The following is a 12778-nucleotide window of genomic DNA, read 5'->3' on the forward strand; positions in this document are numbered from 1 at the left end:
CTCCTTCACTCTGCTCCTCTACTAGGCGATGCCATAGTAGGAAAATTTGATTTGTCTCCTGCACTCTGCTCCTTTGCTAGGCGATGCCTTTACCAGGAAAATAAAATTTTTCTCCTTCACTTAGCTCCTCTACTAGGCGATGTCATAGTAGAAAATTTGATTTTTCTCTTCCACTCTGCTAGGTGATGCCTTAGCAAGAAAATTTGATTTTTCTCCTTCACTCTGCTCCTCTGCTAAGTGATGTCATAGTAGGAAAATAAAATTTTTCTCCTTCACTTTGCTCCTCTACTAGGCAATGCCATAGTATGGAAATAAAAATTTTCTCCTTCACTCTCATAATACAACATTCATGAATTGAAAAAAGAACTGATTTATTGAATTCAAACTGTTTACATGGGAAAATTCAAAGATGAAATACATCAACGATAAAATCCAGAATGATATTTCATAATGTGGTAAGCATTATAGGGCCTCTTTAAAGCCTTGGCTTGAGCATTCTACAAGTAATAAGCTCCTGAAATGTCCCTCCCACTCTCGGTTCAACTTTCCCCTCTGCTCTTCTTGTATTTTCAACAGGACCAAGTCACACACTCCTTTCTTTCATAATCATGTTAACCTCCACACACGCACTTTTTCCCTCCTCCCTCACTACCCCTTCATAACACCTACGCGCGACTTTTTGTTCCCCGTACAAGACTCCAACTCCTTTTCCCACAGGAAACTTAAGCTTCTGATGATAAGTGGAAGTTACGGCCCTGAAATCCTTCAAGGCTAGCCGTCCTATAATTACATTATACGCTGACGGGGTATCCATCACGGGAAGGCTATTATTTTTGTTACCCGTCGAGGATCAGTCCACAAGGATAGGGGAAGGACAATCTGACCCAAAGGCGGGATAGCGTGTTCTGCAAACCCATAATGCGGGGTGGAGACCAGTTCAAACTCAAATCATTCCACCTTCATTTGATCCAACGTGCTCTTGAACAAGACGTTCACGGAGCTTCCATTATCAATAAATATTATCGCCACATCATAATTGGCAATGGTGGCCATCACCACCAAGGAATCATTATGTGTAGTCACAACGCATCAGATGTCTTCCGGCCCAAAGCTGATGACGAGGTCTTGTGGTAAGTCTACACCCCAGACATCTCAAAGTTCTCAAACCTTCTCCCATGGGGCTTCCGAGCTCGCCCAGAGTCTCCATAAGTAGCACCCACCGATATCATATGAATCATTCATCTCGTAGGGTGGTTATCCTCATTCATTCCCCTCCTCGGTTCGACGGGCTCCTGAGGAACATCTTGACCTCGACATTCCCATCTCTGCTCCCCGACCCTCTGATTAATCCACAGAGGGCCTTGACCATGCCTAGGGGACGATCAAGACCTCTGTCTACTCCCGGATGAGGATCCTTCTCGTCTGTCCCGCGAAGTAAATCTAGCATTACTCTCAACCCTTTGTAACTTCTCCCACCTACCCTCGGGTTCCCTCACCTCCATCACCTTGTCACGACTCCTATCCAGAGGAACATGGATGAGAATTGTCCTCTGCCCCTAGCTTTATCATCCTCCCTCTCTCCCGCATCTCTGTTCCTACATCCTTTTTATGCTCCCTCAACTCGATTTACCCAGGCCGCTGCTCCATCCTCTTATGTCGCTGGGCATCTTCTCGATTTACATATTTTTTTGCTCGAGAAAACAGATCATCATAACTTGATGAAGGTTTCTTGACCAACGATTTAAAGAACTCCCCTCCCCTCAGTCCTTGGTAAAGCCATTAATCATGATGTCAGAGGAAGCATCTGGTATATCCAGTGCTGCATTGTTGAAACGCCGGATAAATTCTCGTAGAGTTTCAGTCTCTTGCTGCTTCATCACAAACAAGCTCAAATAATTTCTTTGGTGCCTCTTGCTGCTAGCGAATCTGTTCAATAAAGCAGCGGAAAAATTCTCGAAAGATCGTAGGGAGTTGGTCTACAAGGTGTTAAACCATTGCTGGGCTGACGTCACTAACGTGCCCAGAAACACCTTACACTTAAATCCATCTGAATACTGATGCAACAGAGCTGCATTCTCAAACCTTCTCATATGTTCTTCTGGGTCAGTACGTCCATCGTACTCTCCCACATTTGATTTTCGGAAACTTGGAGGAAGCCTTTCTTCCAAAATGGCAAGTGAAAAAGGACTTCCTCTCTTGGGTTACAGCGCTCTACTTCCCAACTGCAGCCTCAACATCCATATTTCCTTCTACATCTCCATATTCCCCTCGTTTGGGAGGGGATGTGTCTCTTCAACCCTGCTCGATGGCCATCAACATTTTCCTCTCGCTCCTGGCGAGTGGTCTGTTCCTCAGCAAACATAGAGTCTTGGTTCCTCTTCATGACCTCGTCCACTGTCCGGGTAATAAATTGCCCCAACTCTTCCAGAGTCAAGTTCCCCACATTCTCACTGGGACGGGTTTGCTCGACCCTTGTCTCGTGACGGGGCTGCTCAGCTCTTGTCTCCTGACGAGGTTGTTCCTACCTCGTCTCAAGATGCGGTGGTTCTAGCCTTGTCTCAACATGCGATTCTTCCGGTTCCATATGAGGACGCGACAATGCTGAGTTATCTCTTCTTCTCCTTCTCTTGCCCACCATCTCTACGTCTCAACTCAAGGGAAATTTAGGGTCCGATTCTACCAAGTGTCACTAGTCCATACGCATGTTTCGATTTTGCTCTGAGCCTGAAATCACGAAGAAGACCATTAGAAGGGGGCCAAGAAGGTGTCGCAGCGTAGCCCCTCCGACGCTCAAGTCAGAGACTGAGGATATAAGGGGGGAATCATCTAAGCGTGCTGCTGAAAAATAATATATTGAATGAATAAATTAGACACCCAAACAACGTATTTATAGGAGAATACATGGGCCTGTGATGGGCCTACTACCTTGGTTGGAGATGGGCCATGGATTTGGGCTTGACCTTAATGGACTCATCCATGGGATATCATACAATAAGGTTTATGTAGGAGCGAGCGCTTGCCACTTTACAAAAAGCTATAGCTGGTGGTAATGGTACAATTCAAATCTTTTAAACCGCACAGCAGCTCAAGCACCACGGTTCGATCGCTCCACCAAGCAGGAAATCTAGCACTGCACTCAACCCTTCGTGACTTCTCCCACCTCCCTGCGGGCTCTCTCACCTCCATCACCTCGTCATGACTCCTATCCAGGGGACCATGTGATGAGAATTTTCCTCTACTTCTAGTTATGTCCTCATCTCTTTCCCCCGCACCCCTCTTCCTTCCTCCTTTCTCCGCTCCCTCAACCCTACTTCCTCCGGGCCGGTTCTCCATCCTTCTGTACCATTGGGAATCTTCCAAGTTTACATATTTCTCAGCTCGAGCTAACAGATCATCATAGCTCGACGGAGGCTTCTGGACCAGCGACTTGAAAAACTCTCTGCCCCTCAGTCCTTGTGTAAAGGTGCTTATCATCATGTTAGGGGTAGCCGCTGGTATTTCCATTGTTGCACTGTTGAAGCGCTGGACAAACTCTCGCAAGGTTTCAGCCTCTTGTTGTTTCATCACAAACAGGCTCAAATAATTATTCTGGTGCCTCTTGCTGCTGGCAAATCGGTGCAAGAAATCTGTAGCAAAATCCTAAAAAGACTGTATGGAGTTGGGCTGCAGGGTATTAAACCATTGCTAGGCTGACCTCACCAACGTGCCCACAAACACCATGCACCTGATTCCATCTGAATATTGGTGCAACAGAGCCGCATTCTCAAATCTCTCCAAGTGTTCTTCGAGGTCTGTATGTCCGTCATATTCTCCAACGTTTGATTGTCGGAAATTTGGAGGAAGTCCTTCTTCCAAGATGGCTAGTGAAAAAGGGCTTCCTTTCTTGGGTACCGACGCCCTGCTTACTACCTGCTCTCTCAACCTCCATATCTCCTTTCACATCTCCCTCATCTCACTAATCTCCCCACTTTGGAGGGGATGCGTCTCTTCAACCCTGCTCTGGTGGACTTCAATATTTTCTTCACGCTCCTGACGGACGGCCTGTTCCTCTACAAACATAGACTCTTGATTCCTCTTTATGGCATCATCCACTGGCCGGGTGATAAATTGGCCCATCTATTCCAGGGTGAAGCTCCCCACATTCTCATTGGTACGGGTTTGCTCGACCCTTGTCTCGTGAAGGGGCTGCTTGGCTCTCGTCTCTTGACGAGGTTGTTTCTGTCTTGTCTCAAGATGTGGTTGTTCCTGTCTTGTCTTAGCATGAGATGGTTCGGGTCCCCTCCGAGAACGCGATGATGCTGAGGTGGCTCTTCCACTCCCTCTCTTCCCTACCATCTCTATGTCTCAACTCAAAGTTTCCCACAGACGGCGCCAAGTGATACTCACGGGAAATTTAGGGTCCGCTCCCAGCAAGTGTCACTAGTACAGATGCAGGGTTTTGAAATTGTTCCAAGCCTGAAATCACGAAAAAGACCGTTAAAATGGGGCCATGAGGGTGTCTTGGCGTAGCCCGTCCGACTCTTAAGTCAGTGACTGAGGATATATGGGGGGAGCAGCTAATGGTGTTGCTGAAAACAATATAGTGAATTAATCAACTAAACACTCAAATTTGGTATTTATAGGAGAATACCTGGGCCCTTGATGGGCCTGTCTTCCATTTGGGCTTGGGATGAGCCAGGGGTACTGAGCCCATCCATAGGGTATCATAAGATAATAAGGGGAGTTAGGGTCAAGAACACGAATCTCTCGTGAAACCAGTCTATTAAATAGTCCAGGGCGAGTCCTTGGATTTAGTGAAATATATATTTTTCTATGATTCTTATCAACCGGTACTTACTTTTGTACTCATCAAATAAGGTAACACTCATTTATTGAATGAATACATATGTGTGTGTTTTTGTTAAAATTTCAAGTATGCCTTAATACAATGTAAATTTTCAATTACATAAATAAAAATATGACAAACTTTGATATGGTTTTAGTAATTTTTAATATTTGGAAAAAAATTAGATTTTTATTTGGAAAATTCTATACCTCATCTCATATATAATATGTGTATATATATTATAAATATTTATTTATTTATGTCCCTAGCAACAAACATCATTAATTAGTATACAAAATGTCCCCATTATGAAACTTCAATTTGGAATTATTGAATAATTGAATTTCAAAAATTTTGGGAATTAATTGTTCCGAATCAAAAATTTGAAGGAAATTTAATGCTTAAGAATAGAACCACGCCTCTGCCTTATAATCGAGAGGTTTATGCCAATCCACCTAAAGAGATGATCGGTGAATCCTAAATTTCATGTAGGATGAAATAGATGGATTTGCATACTTTATGACAACTTACTTTGTTTGGTTTCAACCATGTCCTTTCAAACTTTAATGTACAACAAATATGACATTATGACAATAGAATATGGAACACAATTTGAGTCTAACTTACCAGAACTTCGCAATTTATTGTAACAACCCTCTCTTCAAACAATCAATTTGGTCGTGTAAATAAATATAATCAATAATTTATAATTTCCTTGTGAATATTTATATATTTTTATTTTGATGAAGAGAAGATTAAATAAAAGAGTTGACAAATTTAGTCTAATTTAATCGAATGAATTTGATGGGAAATTATGTGTTTATGTTAGAGTACCATTTTTTCTTACCAAAAAAACCGTGGAACTTTAAATTTTTTGTGTTTTGACTATCAAAACTACTTTGGGTGTTGTATAATTAAATTAAAAATTCATAGGGTATTAAGTTTTTTAATTCTAAACATTTACTCCAACTATTTGAGTTGCACCATTCCACCAGCTATAGCTTTTGGTAAAGCGGCAAGCGCTCGCTCCTACATAAACTTTATTGTATGATATCCCATGGATGAGCCCATTAAGGTCAAGTTCAAGGGGTTGGGGAGCAGAGAGGGGAAGGTCGAGTTCAAGATGTCCTTCAAAAGCCCGTCGAACCGAGGAGGGGAACGAATGAGGATAACCATCCTACGAGAGAAATGATTCATATGATCTCAGGCGGTGCTATTGATGGAGACTCTGGGCGAGCTCGGAAAGCACAGAAATGAAAGTCGGAGAATGCGCCGGGCAAGCCTCTAAAGAGGATCGGGAATGCTTACCACCTTAGAAAATATTAATCTTGGCTTGAATTTTGATGTATTTCGTTTCTAAATTTGTCTTATGTTATCAGTTGAAATTTAATAAAGCCAAGTTATTATATTAAGTTCGTGGATGTTGTTGTATTGTGAGGATGAAATAAATTAAATTTTTCTGTTAAGGCATCGCCTAGCAGAGGAGAGTTTGGCCGGAGAAAAATTAAATTTTTCTGCTAAGACATCGCCTAGCAGAGGAACAAAGTAGAGGAGAAGAATTTTTTTTTCCTGCTAAGGCATCGCCTAGCAGAGGAACAGAGTGGTGTAGAGACAAAAATAAATTTTTCTGCTAAGGCATCGCCTAGCAGAGGAGCAGAGATCGGGAGAAGAAAAAATTATATTTTCCTCCTAAGGCATTGCCTAGGAGAAAAAATTAAATTTTCCTGTTAAGGCTTCGCCTAGCAGAGGAGCAGAGTGGAGGAGAAGAATTTATTTTCCTGCTAAGGCATCGCCTAACAGAGGAGCAGAGTGGAGTAGAGAATAAATTAAATTTTCCTGCTAATGCGTCGCCTAGCAGAGGAGCAGAGTGGAGTAGAGACAAAATTAAATTTTCTTGTTAAGGAATCGCCTAGCAGAGGAGCAGAGATTGGGAGAAGAAAATTTTAAATTTTCCTGCTTAGGCATCGCCTAGCAGAGGAGCAGAGTTTGGCCGGAGAAAAATTAAATTTTCCTGCTAAGACGTCGCCTAGCAAAGGAGCAGAGTGGAGGAGAAGAATTTTATTTTCCTGCTAAGACCTCGCCTAGCAGAGGAGCAAAGTTTGGCTGGAGAAAAATTAAATTTTCCTGCTAAGGCGTCGCCTAGCAGAGGAGAAGAATGGAGGAGAAGAATTTTGTTTTCCTGCTAAGGCATCGCCTAGCAGATTGGGAAAGCGAAAAATTTTATTTTCCTGCTAAGGCACCGACTAGCAGAGTTGGGAAAGAGAAAAATTTTATTTTCCTACTGAGGCACCGCCTAGCAGAGGAGCAGAGTTAGGGAGGAGAAAAATTTTATTTTCCTGCTGAGGCACCACCTTGCAGAGGAGCAGAGTTAGGGAGGAGAAAATTTTAATTTCCTGCTAAAGCACCGCCTAGCAGAGGAGCAAAGTTGTGAAGGAGAAAAATTTTATTTTCCTGCTAAGGCACCGCCTAGCAGAGGAGCAGAGTTAGGGAGGAGAAATTTTTTTTTTTCCTGCTAAGGCACTGCCTGGCAGAGGAGCAGAGTTAGGGAAGAGACAAATTTTATTTCCCTGCGAAGTCATCGCCTAGCACAGGAGCAGAGTGAGGAAGGAGAAAAATTTTATTTTCCTGCTAAGGCATCGCCTAGCAGAGGAGCAGAGTTTGGGAGGAGAAAAATGTTATTTTCCTGCCAAGGCATTGCCTAGCAGTGGAGTTACAGGGTGAGGAGGTTGAAATTTTTTTTTCCTGCTAAGGACTATTCTATCAGAGGAGTCAAGGGCACGGGGAAGTGAGAATTATTTTCCTTCCAAAGCTTAGTAGAGGACCTTGAATATGGGGGTGACGAGGGCAGAAGGTGTTAGAAAATTTATTTGGTTCGTCGATAACGAATTATGTTTGTCGCTGCAAAAATTACGGGGATCAACCTGCCCGGTCAGATCGCGGTGATCGACCTTCCTGGTCAGGTCGTGGGTGCTTGGGGGCAACGCCCCCAAAAGCTCTTCAGGAACCAAGGGATGCGGGCGAAGGGGCAGTGCGAGGCACTGTGCTAGGCGAGATTGCGGGCTGGGTGTGCGAGGCAGGGGCGCCAGGCAAGCGTGAGCACTCGGGCGAGGCGAGATTGACGAGGGTGGCGGAGTGAGGCGCCCGGGGCATTCGGGCGAGCGTGGCACGGGGCTAGGCGAGTGAGGCGCTCAGGGCATTCGAGCGAGCGTGGCGAGCGGGGTACTCGTGGCGCTCGGGCGAGCGTGGCACGGGGCTAGGCGAGGAAGCGAGCGGCTGGGCAGGGGCGAGGCGAGCGTGGCGCTCAGGGGCGAGCGTGTTGCAGCGAGGTCGGGCGCTCGGGGGAGAGTGTGCTGCGGCAGGGGCGAGCTTGCCGCGGCGGGGCTAGCGTGTGCGTTGAGGCGAGCGCACAGCGGTAGGACAGAGACGAGCGTCTGAATGATATTGCAGGCGCGTTATGGGGCGGTGCACGGGGCGAGGCTGGCGGGGTGGATGAGGGTGCAGGACGAGCGCTGGGCGAGCGTGTCTCGGGCGCTGGGCGAGCATAGCTCGAACGTTGGGCGAGCGCTGGATGAGTGTGGCAGGGGCGAGGGCTCGGCAGCGTCGGGTGAGCTCACGAGCGCAGGTGTAGAGAGAGAGGGTGGGCTGTGATGATGGAGCGTATGTGAAGTGCAGAGGAAATTCTGTAGGGGAGAAGTGAAATTGAAGTGAGTAGGGGATGTCTATTGATGGGGTAAGCCCAACCAAATCTTTCCTTTCAAAGCAGGATTGTGATTGATTCGTTTCCAAACTTTTGGAGACTGACGGACGGCTGGAAGAAAATGTACAACTCGCACCCGGTAACTCGAGGACAGCACAACTAATCGAACTTCGAACCTGCGATTCAGTTCGACTCGGGAGGGGGAGACTAGTGTTACCCCATCAATGGGCCCACTACCCTTGGCTCATCCCAAGCCCAAATGGAAGACAGGCCCATCAAGAGACCAGGTATTCTCCTATAAATACTAGGTTTAAATGTTCAGTTGATTAATTTACTATATTGTTTTCAGCAACACCCTTAACTGCTCCCCCCATATATCGTCAGTCACTGACTTGAGCGTCGGAGGGGCTACGTCAGGACACCATCCTGGCCCCATTTTAACGGTATTTTTCGTGATTTCAGGCTCGAGACAATTTCAAACCCCTGTGTCTGTACTAGTGACGTTTGTCATATTTTTATTTACTTAATTGAAAATTTACATTGTATTAAGGCATACTTGAAATTTGACAAAAAACACACTTATTTAGATTCATTCAATAAATGAGTGTTACCTTATTTGATGAGTACAAAAGTAAGTACCCGTTGATGAGAATCATAGAAAAATTATATATATATATATCACTAAATCCAAGGACTCGCCCTGGACTATTTTATAGACTGGTTTCACGAGAGATTCTGTTCTTGACCCTGCCTCACCTTATTATCTTAGTTTTATATTTTATTTAAAGTAATCTTATCCAAAGCGTAGCTTAGGATTTGTACTTGGTAAAGGATTGTTTCGGTGTGTAACTTTCTATACCACTCGTGGGATATTTGAATAACACGACAGGCATTATTAAAATTTGAGTATGTTTATCATGAGATGGTATCACGAATCTTTATATGTGAGACGGATTAATCCTACCGATACTTACAATAAAAAGTAATACTCTTAACATAAAAAATAATATTTTTTCATGGATGACCCAAATAAGAGATTTATCTAATAAAATACGATCAGTAAGACCGTCTCACGTAAGTTTGACTTAAAATATCACATCGATAATTTATTTTATATTGAGATTTAATATATAAAATTGCCCAGAAATCCTCCATCACTTTTATTTTTCTTTATATTCCTTAATCTAGAACTAAGATGATGAAGACACTTCTACTTGGTTCATCCCCCAATGACTGTATTTCGAAAATTCCACAACTGAGGAACAAAGGTTTAAATAACTAACAAGCAACAAAGACGTTTAGTGGAACCAATTATGCACATCAAAACAAATACTATATACTAAAATTATATCCGATCCGAAAAGTTAACACTATATAAATTAAAAAAAAATGTGTAGAAAAATAAGCATTAATTAATTAGAACATGCAATTGGATATTAATTCAAGATAATTCTACTAATGAAAGTGTTTTTCGTCCCGAAAAATTGCGCAAATCGTCCAGTAAATTGTTCTGGATAGGCTCCACTTCTCCAATTGATCAAAATTTAGTCTTAATTCAACAAGTTTCAATTTTTCCTACATTTAGTATTATTTTGGTTGGATTTTAGAGTTTCCAACAGAATTGGAATTGCTGACACGAGATATCGCTAACTTGGTCGAAGAATTTGGAAAATTATAAAAGTAAAGGGAATAATAATACTACTACGACTGCTACTGGTAATAATAAATCACTTGGTAGTTAATTCAAGAGAATTCTATTGATTAAACCCTTGAGGCAAGGTTTTTCTTTTATCCTCACAGATCAAAATGAATAAATAAAAAATAATACAAACATCAATATATTTTATCCAAAGCTAAAACCCTGTCCAAATTCTATGAAACTTTTGAGATACTACACTGAATTTCTAATTTTTTTGTTTTTATATATTATCCTCTTATCATTCGATCTTTGCAAGTTATTCCAAAGTTTTGTGATGGATCAATGTTGTAAGAACCAGACATCCTCGATATCATTCCACAGACTGTCCGATATGTCTCCGCCGTTCATCCACTGGCTGCTTTCCTCCGTCATATTCAACTCCTGGTGAAAATTATAACCAGTGGGGCTGATTAAAGATTGTTCAGCATAATACGAAAGATCCCTTCCCTTATAATCTTGATTATTTCCCTGGTTCACTGGATGATTGTTGTAACACTCCGTCAGGTCGGAAACCGGCGTCCCGAAGGAGTCCGATGATGCAACGACGCTGGAATCTCCTGGGGAATACGTGTGAAGCCCGCCGCCGAAGACAGGCTGCGGAGGCACGACTTCAGCTGAGAACATGTCAGGATCCGTGCTACTTTGGTCGTCGAGATCGTAAACAGTGGCTGTGGAATTGGCGTAAGAGGAAGCTGCCATGGCGGCAGCTCCGCTGCTCGTGGAGGCCTGAGCTTGGATTCTCTCGACTAATCTTGGCATCCAAAGGTAGCGCATGGTGTCCTTGAATTGCTTGCTGTTAACGTCACACTTGAGCTGCTTCGCATGCTTTTGTACCCTTGTTCTCCAGTAATTCTTGATCTCATTATCGGTCCTTCCCGGTAAATGTTGCGCGATTTTAGACCACCTGCGGATCGAATTCAGTCTCGATCAATATCATATATACCACCACAACTTGAAATCCAATCAAAAGTAGATTTTACAAAAATCATACCTATTGCCCCAACGAGAATGGAGTTCAAGAATCAGGAGCTGTTCTTCGAGAGTAATATTTCCCCGCCGGACATCGGGTCGCAAATAGTTGAGCCATCTCAATCTGCAGCTCTTCCCAGTTCTGTTCAGGCCTGTGACATTCGAATTTCAAACATTTTATCAGCCTCCAATCGCAATAATTGTGCAGAAAAAGCAACAAAGAAAAATCCCTTTTAACAGGTTAACTTCCACACGTCAATTATTCATACCCAAAAACACGTCGATTATTCACCCAAAAACCAAGAATCCTCGCCGACACACGAATTTTAATTTCTTCAACTTTCCCATTAGTCCGTAAAAAAAAAAAAAAAAAACAATGCACCAAAATCATTCCGACCACCAAAAAATGAAAGGGAATTATACCAGCACAGCGGGAGAGCGAATTCCAGCGGCCTTCTCCGTGTCGGGATATGTAGCTCATGAGAGCAAAGTCTTCTTCAACAGTCCATTGCCCTCTTCTGAGGTCAACCATTTCCTCTTCAGTACTCTGGTTGTAAGCTTTGGCCTGCATTTGTTCCATTTCAAGATTTGCCTAAAACAGCTAGGAAAGTTGATTGATTATACACTGAAAAGTTAAGGATGGGATGGATATATAGAGATTTTTGTGTGTAAATAAATATATGTGTATGTATATGTTTAGAGAGATGATGGAATTGGACGGAATGAATAGATTGGGGGGGCTTTATATAGACGTGCGTTAAAGGAGTGGAGGGAAGTGGGCAACTAGGAAGCCGCAATTAATTAATTAATTAATTAAAGCGCACATTTCAAACTTTGTTTCGCAGGAATTATGCGATATTTTAATATAGTTAAGCGAGTGAGAGCTTTGAAATTTGACTCTTTGACTCTTTAAATTCTGTGTGTTGAAATAGTGTGTGTGTGTTTTAAATAAAAAAGATATATTTATGTTTGATTTATTACTATTTATCTACTTTTTGTTTATTTCTACATGTTTTTGCGATCAACTTGTCCCGAAATATTTGACATTGCGACATGGGAATTTCCAAAAACTGTACTATTTTAGTTAATTAGTGAATTGAAATTTATTTGTTTTTATTTACTATTAATATATGGTACCACAAAGTTTTACATGTCATGAGAACCTGATTTGAATATAATAATAGGTAAATTACACATTAGATTTTTATATATTTGCTTCTTTCTAAAATTCATTTTCTATTTTTTTTTTAATTTAAGTCTTAGTTTTGTATCTTCTTATTTATATCAAAATTTTAGTTATTTTTTCATTTGGTGACACTACACACGACATCGTCGAATTGATATTGCCACATTAGAAAAATGATTAAATTGTCAAGAAAAAAATATTTCATATTAAGACTGATTTTCAAAACATAAAAAACTGAAATCATAACAAAGATCAGATAAATGACAAAAAAGTTACAGTTTTCTCAATATAAATAAACTCAAGTGCTTGAAACTATAATGTCTTATTTATGGAACATGATTGTTTTAGTCCGATCTATAGATTTAATATTTAAATAAAACTATGTTATATAGTTTGCTTTTA

General features: G+C 42.0%; 1 protein-coding gene across 1 annotated transcript; it reads right to left on the bottom strand.

The window, feature by feature from the left end:
• Positions 1–10260: 10260 nt before the first annotated feature.
• Positions 10261–11902, bottom strand: LOC140813291 (transcription factor MYB108-like). The gene is made up of 3 exons (XM_073171796.1): positions 11614–11902; positions 11213–11342; positions 10261–11125 (listed from the first exon to the last, which is right to left on the bottom strand). The coding sequence occupies exons 1-3, from the start codon at positions 11768–11770 to the stop codon at positions 10501–10503; spliced, it is 912 nt and encodes a 303-aa protein (XP_073027897.1). The 5' UTR covers positions 11771–11902; the 3' UTR covers positions 10261–10500.
• Positions 11903–12778: the final 876 nt, after the last annotated feature.

This window comes from Primulina eburnea, chromosome 14 (assembly GCF_022965805.1).
Source record: "Primulina eburnea isolate SZY01 chromosome 14, ASM2296580v1, whole genome shotgun sequence".
NCBI classification, from domain to species: domain Eukaryota; kingdom Viridiplantae; phylum Streptophyta; class Magnoliopsida; order Lamiales; family Gesneriaceae; genus Primulina; species Primulina eburnea.